Source organism: Taurulus bubalis (assembly GCF_910589615.1).
Source record: "Taurulus bubalis genome assembly, chromosome: 1".
In the NCBI taxonomy this organism is placed as follows: domain Eukaryota; kingdom Metazoa; phylum Chordata; class Actinopteri; order Perciformes; family Cottidae; genus Taurulus; species Taurulus bubalis.
The window spans coordinates 32,042,538-32,067,732 of record NC_136589.1 but is presented as its reverse complement, the minus strand read 5'-3'; the positions used below and the strand labels follow the sequence as shown (position 1 = coordinate 32,067,732).

The 25,195-nt window shown below is 40.5% G+C and overlaps 1 protein-coding gene across 1 annotated transcript; it reads left to right on the top strand.

Moving 5' to 3' along the window:
• Nucleotides 1-12,500: 12,500 nt before the first annotated feature.
• Nucleotides 12,501-16,567, top strand: LOC306736774 (spindlin-1-like). The gene is made up of 4 exons (XM_079218444.1): nt 12,501-12,528; nt 13,248-13,507; nt 14,073-14,306; nt 14,999-16,567. Exons 1-4 carry the CDS (start codon nt 12,509-12,511, stop codon nt 15,202-15,204), a joined length of 720 nt encoding a protein of 239 aa, XP_079074570.1. The 5' UTR covers nt 12,501-12,508; the 3' UTR covers nt 15,205-16,567.
• Nucleotides 16,568-25,195: the final 8,628 nt, after the last annotated feature.

Genomic DNA, 25,195 nt, shown 5'->3' with positions numbered 1-25,195 from the left:
TTGTACTTAATATGACGTGCTGATTAGTAAAATGCTGCTGTACATTATCAAATGTAAACATCAGCTTGTTAGCATTGCCATTTGTGAGTGTTAGCCTGCTGACGTTAGTATTTAGTTAAAAGCACCACTGTATCCGTAGATACAGCCAATTTTGTCATGGAAGTCAATTTATAGAAATAACAACTCAACCTCCCACAACAATTGACATATTTACTCAGCTGATGTGAAAAACTTCAGGTAAATATCCCGAGTAACAGAGGTGACTGAACGTAAGTGGGCCGGATGCCTTAGTCACTGCCCTCCCAAACAGAAACTGGTTTAACAAGAACCCAATGTCAGACTGAATAATGGTGTAAAACTAACAGCAGTCAGATTAAAAAACTAACATCAAGTCAGTCCTCAAACCAAAATGTGCAGATAATTAGATTAAATACGGCAAATGAAAAAAAGATCAACATCTTCTGCTGCGTTATACATTCTACAGCCATGACACGTGCTTTCTTGCATTGCAAACGTTCTCTAGTGTCTCTTTTAGTCTCTCTTCCTAATCTAATAGGAAGCTCATTTCCTTTCTCCTTCCTTCCTCTGTCTTCCATCACACCACCGCTGCTGCGACCACCTCATTGCTCACACATGCAGACACAGAGACAAGTTCAGTGCATGACCGCTCATGCTCCTCATTGTCTCTGTTGGCGTTCATTCTCCACCCCACCACGCTGGAGAGTCGGTGTTATCTAGGATGGCAGAATACCCAGGGCCTCTCCCTTCTCCTCCTCTCTTCAGATATCCCAGTATGGTCTATTTCTGTCCCTGCATCTCTCTGCTTTCAGCAAAGTGCAACTGACGTCTCTCTTTCTGCACTAAACAGATGAGGGCTGTCAGTGATAGGCGTTCAGATGACGAACCTACCGCAAACCAACAGAATTTGAATAATGATTTCCCTTTTTTTATTTCACCATATTAAATGCTACCTTAATCCCTCGTTCTAGAAAAGGAACAATATTAAGACAATGGATGTGTTATCAAATTTCCTGTCCCTCTTTTTTCTAATTGAGAGTCATTACAGTGATGAGATGTTATTTTTATGTACAAAACAATTAAGTAATGAGACATAAATGATTATTGGGAGCGAGGAGGGTGGTGATGGAGTACGAAAAGGGCAAAGGGGATAAGGAATGAAGGAAGCAGAAATGAGAAAAGGGGATTATTTACAAAAACCTCATCTCTGAAATTGCTGAGTCACTGTAAGAGTAAGCTGCATCCCAGCTTCCTTCTGTCTTTTCCTCACCGACAAGCTCCAGACCAAGACACACAGCTTGTCCCCACCCCACTGTCACGTCACCACCAAACACACACTCACGCACAATCACAACACAGGATGGGGCATATTGTTACTCCACAGCTATCCTGTGGTATAATTGCGGCTTTGCTTACACCATACGGACTCTTACAAATAAACCAGACTGATTTAAACAGGAAAAACTAAACATTTATTAAAAACTTAAGCAGCAGATTGTAGGCTTTGCAATCAGATGACGCATATTTGACATCACATCCTGATATGTTTTTCAAATCACAGGCTTCACGTTGTTGCAGGTTCCAGTATTTACCAGAAAAAAAGCAGGTTGGAAATTTAGCGGTATTTTAATGGTCAGCCTCTAGTCAAAGCATTATGTTGATCTGACCATATCGCTGTTCATTTTGCTTCTGCAATATCTGGAGGATGCTATGAATCATCGTTCACATATGTTGTGCTGTGGCTATAAAAACCTCTGACTTGGGATATAATTCAAACTCATATGCTCCATTTACTGGAAAGCTCGCTGCCCTCCGGATTAGAAATTAGTGTGTGCAAATCGGTGATTGGCAAAGCTTGATAATCCTAACTATTACTGCTCAGTGGGCAGAAAGCATTTATTTGATTGGTCAGGATGGATTAAATTTATAGTAGTACTTGCCAACAGTGAATATATAACAACATCAGAAACAATTGCAAATTACTGCCAATAAACTATGATATATTCTCATGAAAACCAGAATGATGCTGACTGATTTGGGCTCTGATTTGTTCCATTTATAAGTAATGGTTTTACAGTTGAGGGATGTAACGAAGTGCATTTACTCAAGTACAGAAGTTAAGTACAATTTTAAAATACTTGAGTATATCTATGGTATGCTACTTCATACTTCTACTAGTACAGTGCCCGTTCAAAACGTGCCTGTTCAGAGCAGGTTGCTGCTTGCAATTTTTGCATCAGTAAAGAAAATACTTAATATGCACAAATGCACACAAAAATAAACGCACACACACAAACACTATATAAAGCCATCAGATTAGCTCCTATGTAATCAGCATGCAGCATCAGCAATCCATTGACAGAGCAGCACCCCTGCTGTTTAGGAAACAGTACCAGGAAGAACACTCATTGTGAAATCAAAAACATACTGAGAGAAACAAAAGGAGAGGAGAGGAGAGTAAAGGAGAGGAGAGGAGAGGAAAAGAGAGGGGAGAGGAGGAGAGGAGAGGAGAGGAGAGGAAGGAGAGGAGAGTCTGAATTGATACAGTAGGACTCAGGCCTATGAAGTCAGAGTGGGTTTATGCAGAGATTAAAGGATTGAAGAACAAGGGAGAGAAAGCGTGGGCAGACAGATAGGGAGAAGCCTGCTGGAAAGTAACATCTATTTTACTCATCAAAATAAACTGTAATCAACATTATATGCAATAACACCTCTGGATGGTGAAGAGATAAATATTCAGCGCTGCTTATTATGTCAGCGGGGAAACAAAAACCTAAACTAATTTCTTAAAGTGTGAGGAGTAAACGGATGGACGTCTGTGTCCTGTGAGGTAGCTACCTCATGGTGAATGAGGCTGTCTCATAAGCAGTGTTAGCTTGCATCTCCACCACAGTTACTTTATCCATCAATGTCCTGTAAAGTTGTCCTTGAGCAAGACACTGAACCCCTCCCGTTTACTTCAGTCACTCGGGATTGGATCGGCAAGAATAGACTTTGAAATTAATTGAAAAAATATATTTTTGGCAGAAAAAGCAATATGACCTGCTGTTGAATTTTGAAGTTTGGAAATTGTTCATTTTATATCCACTCTCATCAGCTTTGTTATGGTTTTAGCTAAAAAAAAAAGAATCTCTAACAACCCACTGTACACTACTTGCTCAGCACCGAACAGCAGGCAGACAGACACAGTTTGCGCCTACAGTGGTGATGTTGGACTTTCGCCAGGTGGACAGAAACACGACTCCAAATAAATGCTCAAGTCACTTCTCGCTCTCTCTTCAGCCTCCATATTGGTCTGACTGCGTTGATTGGGGTCACTAGATCCAACGTATGCTGGATGAGACGAGCCTGATCCCATGTCACACACACACACACACACACACACACACACACACACACACACACACACACTGAGATGCACTGTATGCACATACACACATGCATCTATCTCTGGTGGTGGTGTTAATTAGAGTTGTGCATAAATGAAGGCAGGTGTACTTCACCTCATTCTTGGGGTCAATTAGCTGTGACAGCAAGAGCTACACAATCATAAGACCCAATTAATAAGAGGATTGACTTATATCACACTCACTGGATATAATTATATTGAAACATTTTGTGTTATGGTTGAGTGCTGGGTGGCAGAAGCTACGACTACCTTCAGCTCTCAGAAGGGACCGCTGTTAATCTTGTGGTTACGTCTGTGGCACTTTAATCAAACTGTGTGGCATCAGCCATTGTTATTTTAGGCAGCGTACTGTGTTTTTTGTGCTTCTGAAATACTCTACATACTATTAGACAGATAAATGCTTGCTTCAGTCTTTACCAGAAATCGACTCCCTGCAGGAAATCCCAAACTGCTGAAAAGAATCTCACCACCAGCTGACAATGAGACCACATAAATCCCCATCATGTGTAATCAGAAGGTACGACAGGATGGAAACACCAGCCACCACATTCTCCACAAGGCACGAGGCCCAATACATCTTGTAAGATTGCATGTTCACACATAGTTGAAGATAGCTGTAGATGAGTTGAGGAATAGACGAGCAAAACACCTCTGGGAGATGCAAACTGTCAACCTGACGAAACAGCACATCATCAGATGTACCATGAGATTAAATTACAAACATGCAATCCAAATGTGAATCATTCTCTCATCAGAAATGGTGAATTTGGACTTTGGGGAATTTCATTTAGACTGAACACATGAAGATGTGCCGTCATAAGCCAAATACAGGTGCCTCTTTGAGAAAAGTCTTATTTACACACATGACATTAAAAAATAAAAATAAACCAACATGTGAAACAATCTCGGCAGCGAAGGACTTTAGCATGTATCTACATATAGATGAAACGTGAACAAAAAACACAGGAATAGCCAGCCGCCATCCAAATACACAAGCTCATGTGTTGTTCTGTATCTGCTGTTCTCACAGTCTAAAACTATTCATAATCAACATCACAACACTCGAGAAACTGTGTCTTCATGTTTGGTCTTGACTCGGCTCACAGGGTTTTGTTGAACGTGTTCATATTTGCCTGTTTGTCTTCAGAGAGGAAAGGATCTGTGTTCCAGAAGGAAACACAACCCTGTTAATTAACGTCATCAGCAGCACATTTCTTTTTTAGCTCCAACACCCCGCTTCGCACACACACAACACACACGCACACGCACACACAACACACACGCACACGCGCGCACACACACACACACACGCACGCACACACACACACACACACACACACACACACACACACACACACACACACACACACACACACACACACACACACACACAAACTCACAGTCAAGTTCTATTCACTATATGTATGACACAGCCATGATAAGCCATCCCTTTAAAGCCATAATTCAGGTTGCATAGGGATGTAGCTAATAACAGAGATATCTAATCAATGCGCACACACTCATTTCTGTGCAGGTGATCTGTGAGTTTTTCCACTAACCAATAATGCAAATGAGAGTGACTGACACCTGGAAGAGTTGAAGAGTTGGAAGGAGAGGAGGAGACCTCTATTTTTGGAGACGGTATGGTGTCCCAGGAGAGACGGCCGCTGTGGGAGAGACGCCTGCTGAGAGCTTCATGGTACTGACTGTAACAAAAAAAGAAAAAAGAGTCAGCCCATTTCTCCAACATCCAGGTCTTTCTGTTGCTGTGACAACAACAAGGCCAAAACAGCCAGATATATTTGTGTCGATACAACACTGGCTTTTTCTTGAAGACTGTCAGCTTTACACAGCACCAACACTGACTCTCACCTCACATCCAATTGGTTCGTAGAGAACATATTGTCTTAATCCAGAATTGGATTATCTGAAGGAGAAAACTAGAGAAAACTAACCTAAAAGAAGATAATCCTTTATTAGTCCCGCAGTGGGGAAATTACAGGATTACAGCAGCATTGCTCACAAGTGAGTAAAAGAATAATAAAATAGAAACAAGTAATATAAATAAATATAAATAAGCAGTAAAACAGTAGAGACGAATATTAATATACAGACTGAGTAGAAAAAGTATATATAAAAAAGTACTTAAACGTATTACACGTAATATTGCACGTAATATTGCACCAGGTGAATGACAAAGTGACCAAGTTCAGTTCAAAGTGTTTAATTGTCAAAGTGGTCTACTGGGAGCTCAGCTGGTTGTGCAGCCTGACCGCAGCGGGAAGAAAGGACTTGCGGTACCTCTCCCTCAGACACCGGGGATGAATCAGCCGGTGACTGAAGGAGGTGTGCAGCGCTGCCAGAGTGTCCTGCATGGGGTGGGAGGCGAGGCTTATCATGGACGAGAGCTTCGTCATCATCCTCCTGTCCCCCACCACCTCCACGGTATCCAGGGGACGCCCCAGCACGCTGCTGGCCTTCTTTACCAGTTTATTTAGTCTCCTCCTGTCAGCTGCCGTGATGCTGCTGCTCCAGAAGACCACTCCATAAAAGATTCTTCAGGAGTGCTCCCTGCACCCCGAAAGATCTCAGTCTCCTCAGCAGAAAGAGTCTGCTCTGTCCCTTTTTGTAAAGTGCGTGTACGTGGTCGGACCAGTCCAGTTTGTTGTTCAAGTGAACACACAGGTACTTGATTTGACGATCTCAATGTCCAGTCCCTGGATGCTCACCGGTACCAGAGGAGAGCGTTTACCCCGGTGGAAGTCCACCACCAGCTCCTTGGTTTTACTGGAGTTTATCTGAAGGCAGTTCCGCTGGCACCATCCTAAAAAGTCCTGATTTAGTTCTCTGTATTCCCTGTCGCCATCGGCAGAAATGAGGCCGACGATTGCAGAGTCGTCAGAGAACTTTTGCAGGTGGCAGTTTGCAGAGTTGTGGTTGATGTCCGAGGTGGAGAGGAATGGAGCCAGAACGGTTCCTTGTGGGGCTCCCGTGCTGCAGGACACCCGATCTGACTCACACTACCGTATCCGCACATACTGTGGACGGTTTGTGAGGTAGTCCAGGATCCATGCAATCAGGTGGTGGTCCACCCCGGTCTGCTCCAGCTTGTCCCTCAGAAGTAAAGGCTGGATGGTGTTGAAGGCACTGGAGAAGTCGTAGAACATAACTCTCACAGTGCTTCCAGCCTTTTCCAGGTGAGAGAGGCATCTCTGCAGCAGGAAGATGATGGCGTCCACCCCGATGCCAGACTGGTAGGCGAACTGAAGTGGGTCCAGGGATGAACTCACCAAAGGGCGGAGATGGGCAAGGACCAGCCTCTCCATGGTCTTCATCAGGTGGGCTGTCAACGCCACCGGCCGGTAGCTGTTGAGGTCCTTGGGCCGCGGGGTCTTTGGTACCGGTACCACGTAGGACGTCTTCCATAGTTGTGGTACTTTCCCCGGCCTCAAGCTCAAGTTGAAGATGTGCTCCGCTATCCTGCACAGCTGGTCTGCGCAGGATTTGAGGAGCCTTGAGCTGATGCCGTCTGGACCCGTGGCCTTCCTCACCTTGATCCTCCTTCCTCACCAGGTTAAGGGACACGCTGGGGGTGGGGTGCTGTGAGGTGTTGGAGTGGGTTGCTGGTTGTAGAATGCTGAGTATGAGAGGTGTGAAGGGGAGCTGAGTGCTGTGGAAGAGGGGGAGGTGGAGGGAGAGGGAGAGGGGGGCAGTAGTCCACAGGGGGTGCAGATGATGGGGGTTGCTAACCTGCTGCTAATGGAATTCTCTCTGTTTTTAGCATTTTTTTCCACACAACCTTATAGGCAGACATACAGGACATATGCATATCATGATCAGGGTTGTAGCCCCCCCTCCCCCCCCCCCCCCCCACACACACACACACACACACACACACATATCCCTCCTGTTCCAATTCCAAATTTGGACCTGCCACTAATGAGGTCAAACTATTTATTGATCATATTTTATTCATTCTGCTAACTTTTAAGTTTCTCTAAATTGCATTCCCCGACATCTAAATGCTGTTAGAATGCTTTCACACTGCCAGGAGTAAGATTTGGGGTACTGACTCATTTATTTCCTTTTAGTCCAAAGGTTTTTCAATTTAAATATGATGAGTCTAAACATACTGGAATTTGTTTTAAAACATCCACCCCAAACTCGCAAATTGCCAGGTACACAAGGGTATGGTCTCAGTGTACTCTAAGAGATGTGTCAATAAAATGCACACAATTTGGGTCAACAGCATTTTCACACATTTCAGCACACAATGTGTTAACTGTGGGATGGATGGACACAATTCATGTGTTCTCTTCGAATATTTGTTTATTAAGATTAATACATATGTATGTGTTTAAAATTATAGCTCATACAACCTTTCAAACTATTCAATAACGCGATCAGCTGTTAAACAGCAACCGTAGGTACAAAATCCACGGTCGCAACACATTGCCACACCACAGAAGTGTGTTATTAACCACCCAGCCAGATTTGAATTACCACATACTGTAAATCGGCAGGTTTATAAAATTAGGTTTCAAAATCTTCAGTACCGTCTGCTCTGAAACTGTCGGAACATGTCAGCTGAAAGGGCTTATTGCGTACAGTATATACGGCATGTTGGCCATCTCACTTCTCTGCTGTACTTTTGCAGAATGTTAACGCACATACTGGCAGAGCTTACGCACCAGAGACTTCTAACGATCTTCTGATTTAGCCTGATGCTAACTTAAATGGGGATACATTAGTAATTGTGCAGCTCTTTTAGACTTTCCAACTGTTGTTATGTTGTGAACCAAGTCATTTAGATAATTTAGCAATCCATTTCTTGTGAGCATATGTAGAGAGCTATTCATCAAACAAGTTATGTGACTTTTGCAGGGTCGACAAACATAATAGCACAACTTTTATTGTGATAAAGATGAAGTTATGAAGCGCATTAAGAGAACATGATCAGCAACATGTCACACTTTATGATCCCAGCTCAACTTGAGTCAAACCGGACTTCAGTTTGAATACGCTGAAGTCTTTTCATGTTGGAGATAACACATGCTGCGACATCATCTTTTTGAGGGTTTATCTTCTTTCGCGGTGTAAAGATAATGTTTCACTACTTAATTTAGAAAGAAAAGTGGTTCATCCTGAAACTTAAATTAAATGATTTCCAGTTTTGACTGAGTATGGAATGTATTATCGTAAAGTTTTTTTGGGACATGGTGTGTATCCTCAATAAATAAAGTTTGTGTACCTAATCTTGATGAGTTATTGCAATATTTCTTTAAGGAAGCTCCAGTTGATGGTTTGTATCTACATTTTCATGTGATTTTATACTTAATACTTTGTATTTTTACACATGTGTTCTATTATGTTCTTAAAATGTAAGCAGAATGTAATTGTATAAACTCAGTTAATGCAATTATACTGTATGTTATGTCGACACCAACACGTTTTGTCCCTGAACACACTCGCTTGACGTGTTAACATTCTGCACAACGTGTCATCTCGACACCTCTAGTTTGCTGCTCATGCTAATCATAATTAGAACAAAGAAAATAATGTAATGCAAACATCAATTCAATCAAATGATTGGCTTTCCATCTTTGTCTATGTTGCTTCATTTGTTTTCAGCAAAGGCTACTAACCTCTTTTTCTTTTGACTGCTCTGTTTGGTCATTACATTTATTTCATAAGGTGAATGGCTATTTGTGTGTCAAAGTATTGGTATTTTAATCAATATGGAATTTACCATAATTGGGCAAATACATGAAAGAATAAATAGGCTGTGAAAGTTTTTTCTCAAAGAAATGGGGCTACAATACATAAGGTTAAGGTTTACGCAGTGTGTTCACATCACAAGCGAGTCATACACACACAGACACACACAGACACACACAGGTGGTTTGGCACAAGATAAAACCAAACACTTTCACCCTGAAATAGCTGTCAGACAGGCACCCAAGGGTACTGCATCATTCACTCTCCACACTTGTGAGTCCATCATCTGAAGTCTGTTAAAAGAGCCTGTGGCTGAGTTGTTGTGTTTAGTGTGACATCTTGTGGTGGAAATTAGCATTTCAGCTACAATCTAAGACTTTGTTTGAGTATTAAAGCACACCCTGTGGTGTATTTTATGATAAATTAAATGGTTGGGCATAGTAAGCTATGCCTTTCACAAATGTCCTCAATACCTTCACTGTAATGAATTGCTGTAAATTCACTGGGATTTACGACGGTATCTTACAGTGTTTCATAATAACTAACTTACAGTTAACTATTTATCCGTCGCCTGTAGATTTACAGTTACCCATAGCGGCAGATAACCGTAATTTATCAGCATAATACAGTATGTTCAATGAAGTGGTGGAAATACGCTTCACCAAGTTCAATGAGTCACGATCCATCAACGTGTTGATTATAGGCTAATGTTTCTGCTAGGACGATAGCACATTTTATTAATCAAACTGATCATAGCCCACTAATCATTTTTTGAGTGACAAGATGTGATTGGCTGTCCCAGATGGTGATTTTGGACAGCACAACTCCAGTAGTCATCCTTCAGAGCACGGCCACGTGGAGATCTACAGAGGAGTTAAGGTAAAGTTACGCTTTTTACCATAAACTGACACTTTCAAGTATTGTTTTGTCTTCATGATTGTTGAACTGTTATCATCTCAGAGAATTTCATTTGGTCTGTTTCATGACATCAGGTTGCTAAAATTAAGCCAAGCTCGAGCTCAGGTAGCTGCAGTAACGTTATCTAGTAGCATAGCCAAGTTAACATTTGTAAAGCTAATTGCCAATTAGAATGTGAAGATGTAACATTGGTTACCTAACTGTGTTTTGTGTGTGCTATTATAGAGCCGACTGTAGAAGTGCAAACCAGAAGGAACGGGATGATTTTCAAAAGGGAATGGATGCCTGTAAATGCCTCTAAAAGTGTGTCTCTAAGACAAAGAAGTGAGGCCGCCAAATCCTCCCTCACTGTTCGCTCTCTTTCCTCCTTCTCTTCTCTTTCTCCTTTACACTGTCATGTAGTAACTACACATCGGCATGTGTAAAATGTGTGTAGTTATTGTTTTCTTCTCAACAGTACCTCTTCAGTTTTGGAATACAAATTTTCCTAATTGTACTTGTTTTACAAAATCATCTGTATAAATAATTAAGGGGTGTTTAATAAACGACAGCAATATTGTATTGTATAGGAATTATTGTGTTTTCAATTTGTTCTCCTTTTTTTAAATTGTGGAGAAATACATGTAAAAGTAGAAGGTTGTATTACCCTTTGTAAATACACAGTAACATGCTGTTATAAACTGTAAAATTACCGTGAAACACACTTCTCCTATCACATACTGTAATCCAATATACAATAAGTTACCGCTAAAATATAATACAGCTGCTTCGTAAAATAACTAAAATACTGGCATTTCTGCTGTCAGTATTTTACAGTAAAATTGTTTAATAGACAAAAAAAATAAAAACAATGTGACACTAAAATTCTCAAAATCTCACTTTTGAATTGCAAAAGATATTCATTCGAGCCTATAAATTGCTGAAACACATAGCTTGCAGTTAAATTCAACATAAATGCATCGTCTTTCTGCATGCCTTTCTTTTGTATTATAAATATCACTCACAGCCTCTAACAATCCAGGGATTTGTTCCATTTTGAAAGGCTAACACAAAACTCAAATCAATTGTTTTTTTTAAAACACAAATTATTTAAAATATGTTGAAATGTATCTATATTTCCAATAAAGATGTCAAATAAATGCATTAGTGTTATTAAAATAAAACTTTACAAATCAGTATGAAAAGAAGGTGATCTACAAATGAAGTTTACGGCCTAAGAAATTGATTGTAATTATTACATACTTGGTGTTTAGGAAAGAGATGTCTGGAAATGTCTTTAAAAAAAGAATGATCCGACATAAAAAGATATGAGAAACCATCTCAAAATAATGAGTTAGCATTTCCAAACAATGAAACACTCAGTCAAAAATATTGAGAGTGTTCCTCACTATTTTGAGAAACTAATTCCTTATTTTGAAATAGTTTCTCATTGTAATGACTCACAGGTTGTGTCGGAAATGTGCTTCCGCATGGAAATGTGCAACAGTCGATTTAAGGAAGAATGTGCGCTTGCTTTGTGGGGATTTCTGGGAAATGTTGTTTCAAGGCTTCGTAAGCCTCGCCATATCCTCAACATCTAAAAGATAACAAAGTGTTAATACAAATATCCAACTGTTCGAAAATACGTAAAACACTGTAATCAACAAAGGTGATTACACTTTGCTCCAAATGACAAGATAGTACCAGAGAAGTACACAGATGTGACTACAAATCCCAGAGTAATTAGACAGCAGCGAGTTCTTTCCGGTAGTTGTAGTCCACACATCAGTATCGTTTCCGTGTGTCTACCATACGTTAGTGTTAGGTGGTGGAATCTGCTCTGTAAAGACAAACACATGTGAAGTTATTGATCAGGTAGGACAAACATTTCATTCTGCCGGCTCCCGCTAATCGCACCTTTTTATCTGATTAAACATGCCAGTTAATTTCTTCTGTTCGGACCTCTGTGTGCCCGTTAGTCTTAAAGCGACAACCAGTGTGTAAAACCAGCGCATACATGGCGATGCATTTCCTTTTGTTCAGCTAGCTACTGTGTAGAAATGCTCAGAAATGTTACTCATTTGAAATGAACAGTCCCTGAAGTGCTTTATTGAGGCTGGCTACCTCTCGGTTTCCTATTTTAGACTCACTGTAGCCTCACATTCCTGGCGACACGTCGACATTTATTCAGCTAGTCTTGGTGAAGTTACACATGTATTTTCCTGTCGGTGTGTAAACACATATAACCTGTAAGTCGATACTGCGTTAGCTTAGTTAGCAGTCACGTTGTTTACATCCGACGATAGGCTAGTTTGCACGGTTGTGGTTGACTGAGCTCGGGGCAGCAGACCTGCTGATTAACAAAACCACGTAACACTGTTTTAATTTATATGAATTTGATCGTCCGTTCGTGTTGGCTAACTGAACTGTGTTGTGTCTCGCAGGGCTGTGTGAATTTATGGAAACATGTCAAAGAAACGGGGCAGGTAAAGATCTGATAAAACTCTTTGACCCAGATGTTTTGTATGAACGTGTACTTGTCTTTGCACCGAGAACGACACAGCAGGACATAGTCTACTGTGGTCTGTGACAACCCTTCAAAAACAATAACTTTTAACATGAACTTTAATCAGGTATTCCCCCTTCATTAAAATCACAGCCTAGTGGCTTTAAACTTAATTAAACATTACTGTCAAACTGTTTACCATCGTTTATACGATGTGCCTGCTAATTTCAGCTCTTAAAGATCAAATCACATTTAGATTGAGTACAATGAAAAGGTTTTTGTAATACATAATATATTGTAATACATCATTTGTTATAATAAATTGAATTAGTCTGACCAGTCCTACCTGATGAACAAACATGTTTGCTGTAATTTGACAGCACCATTGGCTCAGATAAAGCTTCACAGTGATTGTTAGCTCTCCTAGTTAACCTGCCATGATCATATTATTAATGGCATGTGTGAACACACTAATGTAAGGTGTCATCAGTGGGAAGACGACCCAACATGACAGAAATTAGTTGAGCTGTAGTATGACATGTAAATATAAAACAATATGACAAGCTTAAACACATGTGTGCATTTTTATAAGTTCACTGTTTGGGACCCATTTGGCACCCCGGATGTTTGCAAAAGGCCTTTAGGTTTACAACCGTTACACATAAAGTAATATGGACCTCATTCCCTCCATGTTCATAGGAAGCGTAGCAGTGGAGAGCTGAGTGAGAGCTCGGCGGCGACCCTGAGCCCAGACCCCGACAACCTGCTGGGCCGAAGGATTCAGCACTCCTGGAGGGAGAAGGGTAACGTGACCAAGTGGAAAGGCACCGTTCTGGAGCGCCTAACTGTGAACAACTCTCTCTACATGGTCAAATATGATGGCTTTGACTGTGTGTATGGCATTGAGGTCTTCAAAGACACCCGGGTGTCCAACCTGCAGGTGTTGTCAGAGAAAGTTGGTGAGTGTGACATTGTCTATCTCTAATTATGGACATATGTTGTATTTGCTTGGATGTACATACTGTAAACAGTAAAGTGCTGAGAAGTATTTTTAGCTTGTTGGATTTTGGTAATTACCCTGGTCACACTTGGTCAAACTGTGTGCTTCTCAGAATCATGAAACTCATCACTTATGTTGTGTATAAGTATGAATGAGTTTGTTGTAGAAAGCAGACAAATAATTAAAAAAGTGATGCGTTAACTTAAAAAAAAAAAACACTTACAATGTAATCACTTCAGCCCAGTCGATTCTGGACTTTTTTAAGGAGAAGACAAATTAGTTTTATTGTATATATCAGCCAATTTTTTTTTTCTGGTTAATCTAAAACTTTTCTCTTTCACTTCAGTGAGCTAATATAACGCTAACATTAAGCACGACTGATAGTCCGTTAAGGAGTTTTTGTAGATTCTATCAGTGCTTTGTCAGCATTGTAAGATAATATTATATTATTTGAATGTCCTACGATACTGGGATTTATACAGTTTTCCAGTTCACAGGCATTTCAAAGTGTCTTCTTCCCACAGTGAACAATAAGATCAAGGTGCCTCCCGGGGCGGAGGAGCTGGTGGGCCGTGCTGTGGAGCATCTGTTTGAGAAGGAGGACGGTGGGAAAAACGAGTGGCGAGGGATGGTGCTGTCCCGAGCCCCCGTCATGACCCACTGGTACTACATCACTTACGAGAAGGACCCGGTGCTGTACATGTACCAGCTGTGGGACGACTATAAGGACGGAGATCTACGTGTCCTGCCCGAATCAGGTAAAGTAACAAGATATGTAGTCTTCGTATGCATACAATTGTGAATGTTTCATATTTCAGATGGTGGGAGAAAGAGGGCAGGACAAATGTACACTCCAATCTGTATGCTCCCTTCTTCTTCTTTTTCTGAACGTAATTTTCTGAGCTTCAGTAAGATAGTATGTTCTGTTATGTACACTTGTGCCTCATCATGATGAGACAATGCTAAGAAGGAATTAGAAGAGACAAGAAGAAGTGAACAAATAAACTGGTTTGGTAGAGGACCAGGTTCAGCTTTAAACTGCAGATACTACCATCTTAACCTTGCTGTTACCTTTGCTCATTTTAAAACTTGGCTACTTATTTAATTATTGTATTTACACTGCTAAACACTGATGGTAGGGACAAAGGCCAGACCATGTATTGAACCCACATATCTTATGGCTATTTATGTCATATACTGCGAGAATGTTCAGTTTCCTGAATAGTGGAATAGAGGCCTCGTTAGAGTTTGAGAAAGTTGCCTTTCTTACAAATAGTTTGTACAGCAAATAAAGCTTATGAATATTGAAGGGGTACATAGTTGCCCAAACAATATGAGGTATGAATCATGAAATACTCTAAAGTTAATAACCAAGATGCATTGATACAGCCTTGTAAGAATTTACTTGATCCTGTTACATTGTACTTTTTTTCATCTGTCCGTCACACAGAGAACAAACATCTGCTGCCAGCAGACAGGAAGCCAGGTGAGGAGCCAGAGAGCCTTGTGGGTAAACAGGTGGAGTACGTCACAGATAACGGTCTGAAGAGGACCGGCTTGGTCATCTACCAGGTCCCAGCGAAGCCCACAGTATACTATATCAAATATGACGATGATGTTCACGTCCACGTCTATGATCTGGTGAAGACCACCTAGTACTGACTGTCCCGAATCATTTACAGCTGACAGCTCATCTGTGACCTGACCAACCGTTACCTGTGAAAGTGTTACAGATTTCAGTTTTCCTCCAGCAGGAGGCATGTACTGAAAATCAAAAGCCTTCTCTTTTTTGTTTCATTTTTTGTTGGGGCTTCCAGTGGATTCTTTCATTCTCACGTCACCAGACATTTCTTCTTTTTTTTAGGCACAATAAGTATGATTTTTTTTTTTGGGGGTTACCGGTTGGTAAACAACATTTAAAGTTGGCCCCTCCACCTTAGCTCAAGAAGGGTTTACTCTCCTTTTGAAACGCCTTTGTTCGCTAGGTATTTTGCAGGTGGGTTGACGCTGTGTCTGCCTCTGTGGGCAATCGGACACCTGGTCACTATGTTTTCATAGAGGTTGATGCCCAGAAAGGTCCCAAAACACAGCAAAATGAAAAGAAAGGAGAAAACACAGGGAAGGGGAAGCAGAGTGTGTGCAGATACAGACACCGCCACACACTATTAATGGGTCATCGGTGATGATTGTGAGGGATTATTTTTGTTTGAGTCCATACATTATGTTTTAGGAATATCCTACTCATTGTGCCTTTTTAAGTTAACCTTAATGTATGACTTTTAAGTCCTCTTCAGTGTAAATAAAGCAGGTCTCAGACCGGTTGTATAGCCCAGCAGATCAAAAGGAACTGGGCTTTTGTCTTGATCATTTCAAACTTGTATAGTGCAACTTTCAAACTTAAAAATCATACTTTTTGTAAGGTACACATCAAACTAAAAATAATTCAGCTTTCCTACCTTTACCTCTGTGTTTTACTCATATGTCATTTCACTTTTATATGTATGTGCTGTTTATTTCTCCTGGAATATCTGGCTGTGCAGCTGGTAACATTTCGTCAAAACTTGCCTGCTATGCTTTATGTGTCTCTTGGCGGCCTCAGTTTGTTGAATATAGAAGTATATTCATTTGTGTGCTACGTGTACCATCGGAGTTCTGTTCACGTGTTTAGGCATTGATGCGACTTGACTGTCTCACATCATGGATATCAAACACAGATTAGTAATTTATCATATTTCTGTTTTATCATATAAACTGCAAGTTTTCTACATTATGATTATATATGGAAAATACTGATGTTGAGTTGTTTCAACAGTGTTTGTGCTGCACACTATGCAGTTAACATTGGCGATCAACATTTTTGGACTGAAGTCTCTGTTATCTGCCAAAAAATGACTAATGTGATACGACATATTCAAGCCTCAAAATATTGTTCATTGTGACTCTAAATATGTTTTGTTCTGTTCTGTATATATAATTGGAGACATTTTTATGAACGTGAAACAAAGCTGCTTGAAAATGATTTTCCTGTTGCGTTATTGTTAAATGCTGTTTGCCGTGTGAATGAGTTCCACCATGGATGAAAGTACAATACATTAATTCAATCAAATAGTGAGCACATTTATCAGATTAGCATATGTTTTACCCTGTGATTGTGGAGATTTGATAGTGGTTCTTTAATGGACCACAACGCTATAATTAATAAGCCAAGGCGCTGCCCATATGACCTGCAGTATTATATCTATCTACATATTGCTGATATAGTGGCACAATTAATCCATTGAGAAAATAAATGTAAATGTATTGTAATTAGGTATAGTACCTGTGTGCATATTGACCATGCAACTGAACGGGAAATGCCCCTCTCTATAATTACTTTATGTGAGCCGTTTCTCTTACTTGAAACAGTGAGTACTTACACACAGCTTACACCCATCTTCATCTTTGAAATGTAATGTATTTTTGCCTCCATCTGACCGAAAAACTGTCTTGTGTTATGAGCGCTGTACACATTACAGTCCAAAAGATATTGTATCACAGCACGAGACCGATTTAACTACTTTGCTCTTAGCGAGAAGAAGGTAATTCACTTAAATCAGTTAACTTCTACAGCTCAGGTGTGACTGTGTCAAAACACCTTTAATATCTGAGGAACAGCTCAGTCAACCTCCCTGCGTAAATACATGTGGAAAAAAAGAAAGAAAGCAAGTAGAATTAAGTTGGATTTGCAAGACACATTCCAACTTCCAGCATGTTGATATTTACAGCTGCAAAACAAGAAGAAAAAAAACACAGGGAATGATTGAGTTTATTGTGTGAGGTGTTTTTTGTTTGTTTCCTTTGCCTGTGTGTCGTGGACGGATTGCTTTGACCGCGTCAGAAACGTATAGAGGAACGATCACCTGTCTTTTTATTCAGCTTATTAATGAAACATTTAGATTATGTTATGTTATGATAGGGGCTCAGATAATAATGGTCAAAAACAAGCGATTACACATAAAATAAGTCTAACAAGAAGAAAAAACAATTCCTGTTCTGTGTCATGCTTTAAAAGGTTAAGTAACTAAGGATATAGTTTCACTAAATATAGTTTCCCTCTTGATCAGCTGCTTCACTTTTTGTGCAGCCTATTTTAATCAGATTCCTGATTAGCTTCTTTATTTAAAGGCCAATAAAATCAGAGGGACAGAAGCTATTAACTTACACAGTTGGTGTCAGAATCATTTAAATGTCTGTTTATTTATACAGTAGACACTGTCTAAGCTAAACATTGCCATAACCCTTATTGATTACTTTGTAATTCTCCTAAAGTGGGCTATTACTGAATAGATGCCACACACATTGACAGTGCAAATGGCCGCTATTTTGAAGTGAATAGCTTTCCCCTATATTTTCTGAAAACAGCAGTAATGTGTCCTACAGTGCTGATCATCAACAAAAATATATTAGAGATGACCCTGCTTAGATATTCTCCCCTGTTTCCTGTTCGACCAGACCGCATATGTAGCTACATGCTGACTACTGACTGCCTCTCGCTCCTCCAGAGTCCCTCCGAGGTGCCAGGGTGCTGGTGACAGGTGCCAGTACAGACAGCAGGGGAACAGTTGGCATACCATCACGCCAGGCTTGGTGCCCAGATAGTAATGACAACGAGGAGGGAGTACATGCATTACACAAGGTCTGTGCTCTTGAGAATGTGTCTGATGCGTTTTGTCACCTGTTGTGCACTTCCTTTTACACATCCGCTACTATTTCCTAGCATTTTGTATTCTTTGTGAAACCGTCAGCCTGGACTCATGGCGACTGCTTTCGTTGGTCAGACAGGTCTTTGACTGTGAAACCATCTCTTCTCACAAGGTCATAGTAGCTTTGATTTTTGATCCAGGCAAAACCGGATAAATAAGGCACCATGTGTGCCTGGTTATGGCTGTGATGTGTGATTCTGTCCTTTGGGCCCCAAAAGACTGGACAGCTATGTAACCTGTTCCTTTAATTCCTTTCTTTATTGATGAGCAATAGTCATATATATATATATATATATATATATATATATATATATCAGTATATAGCCAGAGTGAACTATACAAGGGTCAGATTCACCACTGTCTATCTCAGTAGTTTGTATATGTATAAAGTTTCTTTCATAAATTGTGGTTCTGTTCTGTGGTGCTAGAACCAACAATATATCAACCTAATATATCACCTTTTAATCTCTTTACCAAACCAGCTAAGAGCCATTTATGAGCTCTGCGAAACAGAAACGTCTGAAAGCACAACGCTATTCATACACTGGTATGAAACATGAATGTATGAAAGGTTGTAGCACAATTTTCTTTCTGTGAGAGACAGGACCTTCTGCAAAAACCTTGAAACTTTGTCTGCATTCTTATTGGCCAATAAACAAACGCACTTGACTCTTTTGTGTTGCTTAGCAACGCAAGCCAGTCCCCGGTTTTTCTATATGAAAAACCAGCATGCCGCCAATCTGGAGACCTACAGGGTGCAGTGTGAATGAGACCAGCCACGACGCATATTTAATTAAATATTGCAAGCTTTTCTGAGTGAAAAGGGCTGTAAGCATTGTCTGTTATTAACGGGGGATAATGACATGATTGATTTCTGCATGTAGTGTCAGCGGAGATGAAGATGATTTGTTATTCAAATGTATCTTCCATGTTGGGCTCATGTCAGCTTTGGATTGTAATGACTTGCATTCATCAGATAACATTTCCGTAAATATAGTGCCTTTATTAAGATATTCATATTTTTCCCATTCGCGGTGGGCTTGACTTTCTGTTCTCAGCACCGTTTGCCATTCGTAACATAAATGGGGATCCTGTCAGGTCACTCATGCAGGTATCTGGGGGGAGGGAGAGGCAGATGAAGTATATGTGGTGTTAAAAAAAAATGTCTAAAGCTTTAAGTCTTCATTTCCTTTTCATCCAATCTTTTTAAAATCCCATTTTCTAAGAAATAATTGTGCTCACCTCCACTGGTTTTTATATGTTTAGGCACAGCTGAAAGAATTTGACATAATGCAGAAGCATCATGATTTTAAGTCTTTTAGTTGTACATCTGAGTCTGTTACTATATATTTATTTGGTTTGAGATATATTTACTGATATGTGAATACGGCATCAGAGCAGAGAGTGGGTTGTGTGAGCATGCCTCTCAGACTTCTTCAGGTGTAGTGACTCTAGATATCTTTATATTTGCTCCGGTGTGTTTACTGATATTAATCTGATGCAGAGACCTTTTCTGAGCTTTGATTAATTAACTCACCCTGTGAGCAGAACAAAAACTGGCAGCAAAGTGTAATACAAAGAAAATGTTTTACAAAAAGGGATAGATACTGTGTATAAGAGACTCATTCCCTAATTACTTCTGATCCTAATGGGCCCTTAGCACTGCCACTAGTGCACTCTTCAAAGCAATGTGTTAATCACCATGCAGGAAGTCAGGTCAGCCTCCCAACACTTCTTTTAATAATTCGGACGTTTGCCTGTATAGTTGGTTCTGTGATATCTTCAACATTTGGTGGCATTAAACTCAAGTTGCATGCATTCATGTATTCTCACACCACTAGGAGGACCTCTCCTGCTGGTTGCACAGTGTTCACCTGGTCACTCAAAACTCATATCAAGGAAACTACCTCACCATGGGAAGCAAGTGCTATCCACTGTCCATTACAGAGACTGAGGCAGCCACTGAAGTCCACGAAGGGATTTCGACCATTCTTATTGATGGTTGACGTGTATTTCTTCCTCTAAGTGCTCAAAGTGTTGGACCTAGTACAGTGTTAAGTAAAGCTTTCTGGAGCAGGCCATCTCATCTAACAGGAGTGATACGTTTGAGTGGAGAATGTACAGTAGTTAGTGGACTCGAGACCAGGAAAGACCATAGTGTTTGTTTTTTTCTTCTTTGGGATTTTCTCAGCACCTGGTGTGTGACGTATATATAGTGTATATGTTCATTTAATGCTGTCATGTTGATGCTGATTTGAGGAAATGCAGAAATATACGTAACAGTTGTACATCCAAATTTTATTTCTCCAATATAAAAGTCAAATGCAGATTAAGGAATGAACAATTAACCATTATTATTTCATAACAGTCTGTTTTGTACAAAGTGTGCCGCTGTATGCTATTATTACAGTTTCTCCCAGAGCTTTTGGAGCAGTTTTCATTGTTTGTGCATCAGTTTCATGAGTAGCATGATGCTTTTCATCGCAAAGTAAATAAAATGCTGAAAATAAAGGCTGGCACGGATCAATCAGAACATTGTAAGTCAATTTTTAAATGCAGATTAAATATTGTTTAAACAGGAAACCTCGGTTACAATGCCAACATTAAAATGTGAATACATTCTGAATTGAAGAGCCTTGTAGGTGAAAGCTGACGTGGACAGAAGAGCACTGCTTGTGCTGAGAGGTAGACTGGGACTTGTTGTTCTGTGATCAGCTTCACAACAAAATCACTAGTCTTCCACTCAGCACCACCAAGACTTTTCCAAAGCATCTTCTCCTTTTGGTTTGAAGCTCCACATCCACTGCATCTGTATTAAAAGAAAAAGAGTTGTAACACCACAGGGCATTGACATACTTAAGTTGGTATCTTCCCTTCCCTGTTTCCACATTGACCCCCAGAGTCACAGAGCATTTCAGGATATGCATGTGTCACAGGTGTTGCAGAGCACCCAGCGGCTCGTGGTGTGTTGACAGGTGGTGAACTTCAAACGTCGGAGATGGAAATACTACATCCAATTCTCATCTCTGTGTTTTTCTCAACCCATTTCTCTCTGAAGCCTGTTGACATTCCATCCCTCCTTTGTTGTTGTAATGCCAACCTTTCAGCTCCTCTCAAAAGAGGGAGACAGGAGGAGGAGGAGGGGAGGAACACAGAGGATCACAGCACAGCACTTAGAATAAACGTTGTTCACCATATGCAATGAACAGAAACCCCAAGCTGTGCACAGTTTGCAATTACACCCCATTTAAAATAAGAAAATGGAAATGTGAACGCAGGCCGTCAACTCCGTGATATGTGCTTTCTTTCCAATAAGTCTCATTTGGACTGAAAGAGAAAGAGTGAGAGAAAAGAGACAGATAGATTGTCCTGCATCTCCAGTATGTTTCTGAGCTGGTAGCTATGCAACAAGACTGGGAGTCAGTGGAAGAGGGGGATGGGAAGATGGGGACAGTTTAGTGAGAGGAAGGAAGCAAGGAAGGAGGGAAGGGGGGTATGTTAGTGTAAACTAGAGAAAAGAGGAGTGCTGGTCAGAGACAGCACTCTATTTAGACCAAGAGGAGACCCAAGAGGAGATAATCAATAATATGCACTCGTCATTTTAATATAGTGTTGATTAAAAACAATTGACTTATTTTGCTGTTGCTCTTGCATGCTCAAATTCAAGCATCTACCTCTCAAAAATAGTCCATTTAGTTTCCAAGCAGCAGGAACATTTGAATGCTGAGCATTAGGTTTTGTTAATATTCACAGGACGTCTCAGCATGATTTAAAATGTAAGCTATAAAAGCGACAAATAAACCTGTTGTTCCGTCCAGCTCGCAGCTAAATAGAAATGAGCCCTCGACGTGGGAGCTGTCCAGTGTCTCGGTGCTGAATGACGCCCTACTTCCTCCACGTCCATCTCCTCGTCAGCATCTCGCCTCGACTTCGGCCCGGGAAGAAAAAAAAAAGAAAAAAACATGCCACCTGTTGCTGCACCGAAGTTTTCTCTCAGGAGGTTGGAAAGCCAAAAGACTTCTGATATGTGACACATTTAATGTGCAGCGACCCTACTCCTCATCTAAAAGTAAGCTCAGATATAGATGTGTTCCCTCTCAAATCACGGCAACATGACGACATGATAAACATTCCCCCCACCTCTCAGGCGAGGCAGGAAGAGGAGGAAGGGATTGTCATTTAATTTCCAGTAGACGCCGTCTGGATTTGAACAGCTATTTGTGTTTTCGTTTTATGACTCGGAGTCTATTATTTATTTGTCTTTTCTTTTGCTTCATCGTATTTGTTTTTCAATCCTGAAGTGCAACAAAAAAAAAAAAAAAAAAGACGAAAGGTTGTGGAGCGAGAGGCATTGCAAATATATGCATTTTTTCCCATTGAATAGCCTAACATTGCATTCGCTTTATAAAAGGAGCAGGACAAAGGCTGTAAGTGGTGTACTTACCGTGCATCGATGGAAACAACAGGTGATGCCGACACAATGTTATGCCGCGTGGGCTGGATGAGTAGACGCGGCTGCGTCTCTCTGACTGTTGGGTTTGCTGGTAAAATCAGCCACGATCTGGGGCTGTTGCGCCCTCCCAGCCGAGCTCCACGTACTGGTTATCATGATGTTACTGGGTAGGCTGGAGGAAGATGGATCAGTGTGTTTATATACGTCTGCTGCCCGGAGAAGACAAGGAGGAGGCGGGACGAGGTGGAGTGACGACTGCAAGGGGAGGCCAATTGACGCGGATTTTTTTCTCTCTCCTACAGACCTTGTTAAGGGTGCGGCCCAAACCAGCAGACACATTATATTATATGAAGGTTTAGGATGCATATGAATAAAACATGTGGGGGTTTAGCATGTTTGCCGATGGAACATAGCTTTCTATTTTCGGACTGGTGGTTAAATCCATGCTGTTTTCTAACTTTATGTCGGCGCGTAAATTGCAATCTGATCGAGGAAACATCTCACACACAAATACACAGAGATACAAATTAAATTTAAATGTGTCCCAAGAGTGCAAAAATACTGAGCACCGTGGGGTGAGGAGCTCAGAAGTAATTGATTAAACCTGAATTGTGCAGATCAAGATTATGCATCAAATTAATTGGTGAGGGAAACAAGAGTGACGTGCTACATACCTTAAGGGCAGTGGAAAGTGTTGTTGGTCAAATTAATTGCTTTGGAAAAAACGGCTGGGCTGAATACAACTTAATTTATCTTCATGCGCAGATAAACAACGTTGAGTTGTACATGCTTAGTTTGAGCCTAATTGATCTTCATTGAGATTCAATATATTGTTGCAATTTTAACAAAGCTGTTTGCTTTTAGCTCACACAAAACACAAACATCACACACAGTAGCCAGACTCGGACATAAGACAGCAAAAACTTAAAATGACCATAGTCAACAATGAAAGCTTCATAAAATAATAATACATGGTTAAACAAGCATTCCCAAGAGTATCCATCAGCATCACAAACCATATGATGTATACTATTGTATACATAACATGTCAGTGTCTAGTGGACAAAGAAAACGGATCTAATGTGTCTAAATATTTTTATATAATAGTTTTAGACCTCCTAATGTAGTTGTAGGCTTGTATGAGGAGTGATTTAAATGTGCAAATGTTATACTTTTAAGAGTTTGAGTTTAGTATTATTGGTATAATATTAGATGTAGCATCCAGTACAGTAATGAACATATTCCCAGTCAGCAAAGGTGTCTGGATCCTTCTGGGCTTCATGACGTCTCCTCACTCATCTGAACCAGAGGAAAACTGCCAAACAATGACCTATGTGTTTTACAAAAAAATACTGATGAAATGTAAACTGGTTTGGTCTATGTAAGGATTGGATTATCTCCTTGTGAATTAGAATTCACAATTGTAATAATGATCAGCAAGCCAAGGGTTATTAAGAAGTTTATGGAGGTATGAGGAATCATTCCAAGAAAATTAAAAGCTGTCACCATGCAGCCAATGACTTGAAAATAATACAAAAGAAACCTGTTAATAATTCCATGTGAATCTTATGATTACTTGTTCACAAGACGTGCAGGCGCTCATTGGCTGCAATTCACTTTTGCTGCTGGATAACTTTGCAACCAAACTTTTCACTTTTTTACTCCCCTGGAGTCAAGGAGCACGAGCAGATAGCCTACACAGGAACAGCACCACTCTGCCAATGCAACTCAACTTGTGAGCCAATGGCTTCTGCTCTGCACTACAACAATCCTCACCTACGACATCGTCACAGAAGCCTAGCACCCACGCTCCGGCCCGTCCATGCTATTACTGTTAGCTCTGTCAGCATACACAGTATATATGTATACTCTGATATACTCTGAATGACTTCAGAACTTAATTGTAAAACCAGTGTTTCTGACCACAATTGGATGTGTTTTGGGACGGATTTAGTGATTTGAAGACACAAGCATGTTTTTGTAAGTGTATTATTACATACAACGTGATTCAATAGTTTTCATATCTAAACATAATCAGTTATTGGGGGCCCTTTTAATTCTGGGCACCAGACCGTCGCCTACACGTGTTTCTTTCCCGTGGACCAGAGTGTATTTATGACTTGAATCACTTTCATGAATTCATGGTCACTGCACTATTATTAATCAATTAATTATGTAGTCATCACAGCAGGGCTTGTCACAGTTTGTCTGTGGAGGAACACCCTATCAACCCCCAGTTTATGGCTGCAAAGGGACTTCTGGGGTGAGGGAATATACTATGTGTGGATACTGTTCATGAGTGACCCCCCTCTGTGCTCTGAAAAAATTACAAAAGAAGCCTGGGTGGCTGCAGCCATTAGTTCCCACAAAAGCCGTGTTCCTTTGACACCTCTGTAGGCCATTTATCAATACAACTCAAGAGTCTGGCTTACGGAGAAACCTGGGGGAAGAT

Bases quoted from the DNA above. Each gene is read 5' to 3' on its own strand.
- LOC306736774 (XM_079218444.1), top strand. From the start codon at position 12,509: ATGTCAAAGAAACGGGGCAG. The intron at 13,508-14,072 runs GTGAGTGTGACA...TTCTTCCCACAG, and splicing joins GGTGTTGTCAGAGAAAGTTG to TGAACAATAAGATCAAGGTG. The intron at 14,307-14,998 runs GTAAAGTAACAA...TCCGTCACACAG, and splicing joins ACGTGTCCTGCCCGAATCAG to AGAACAAACATCTGCTGCCA.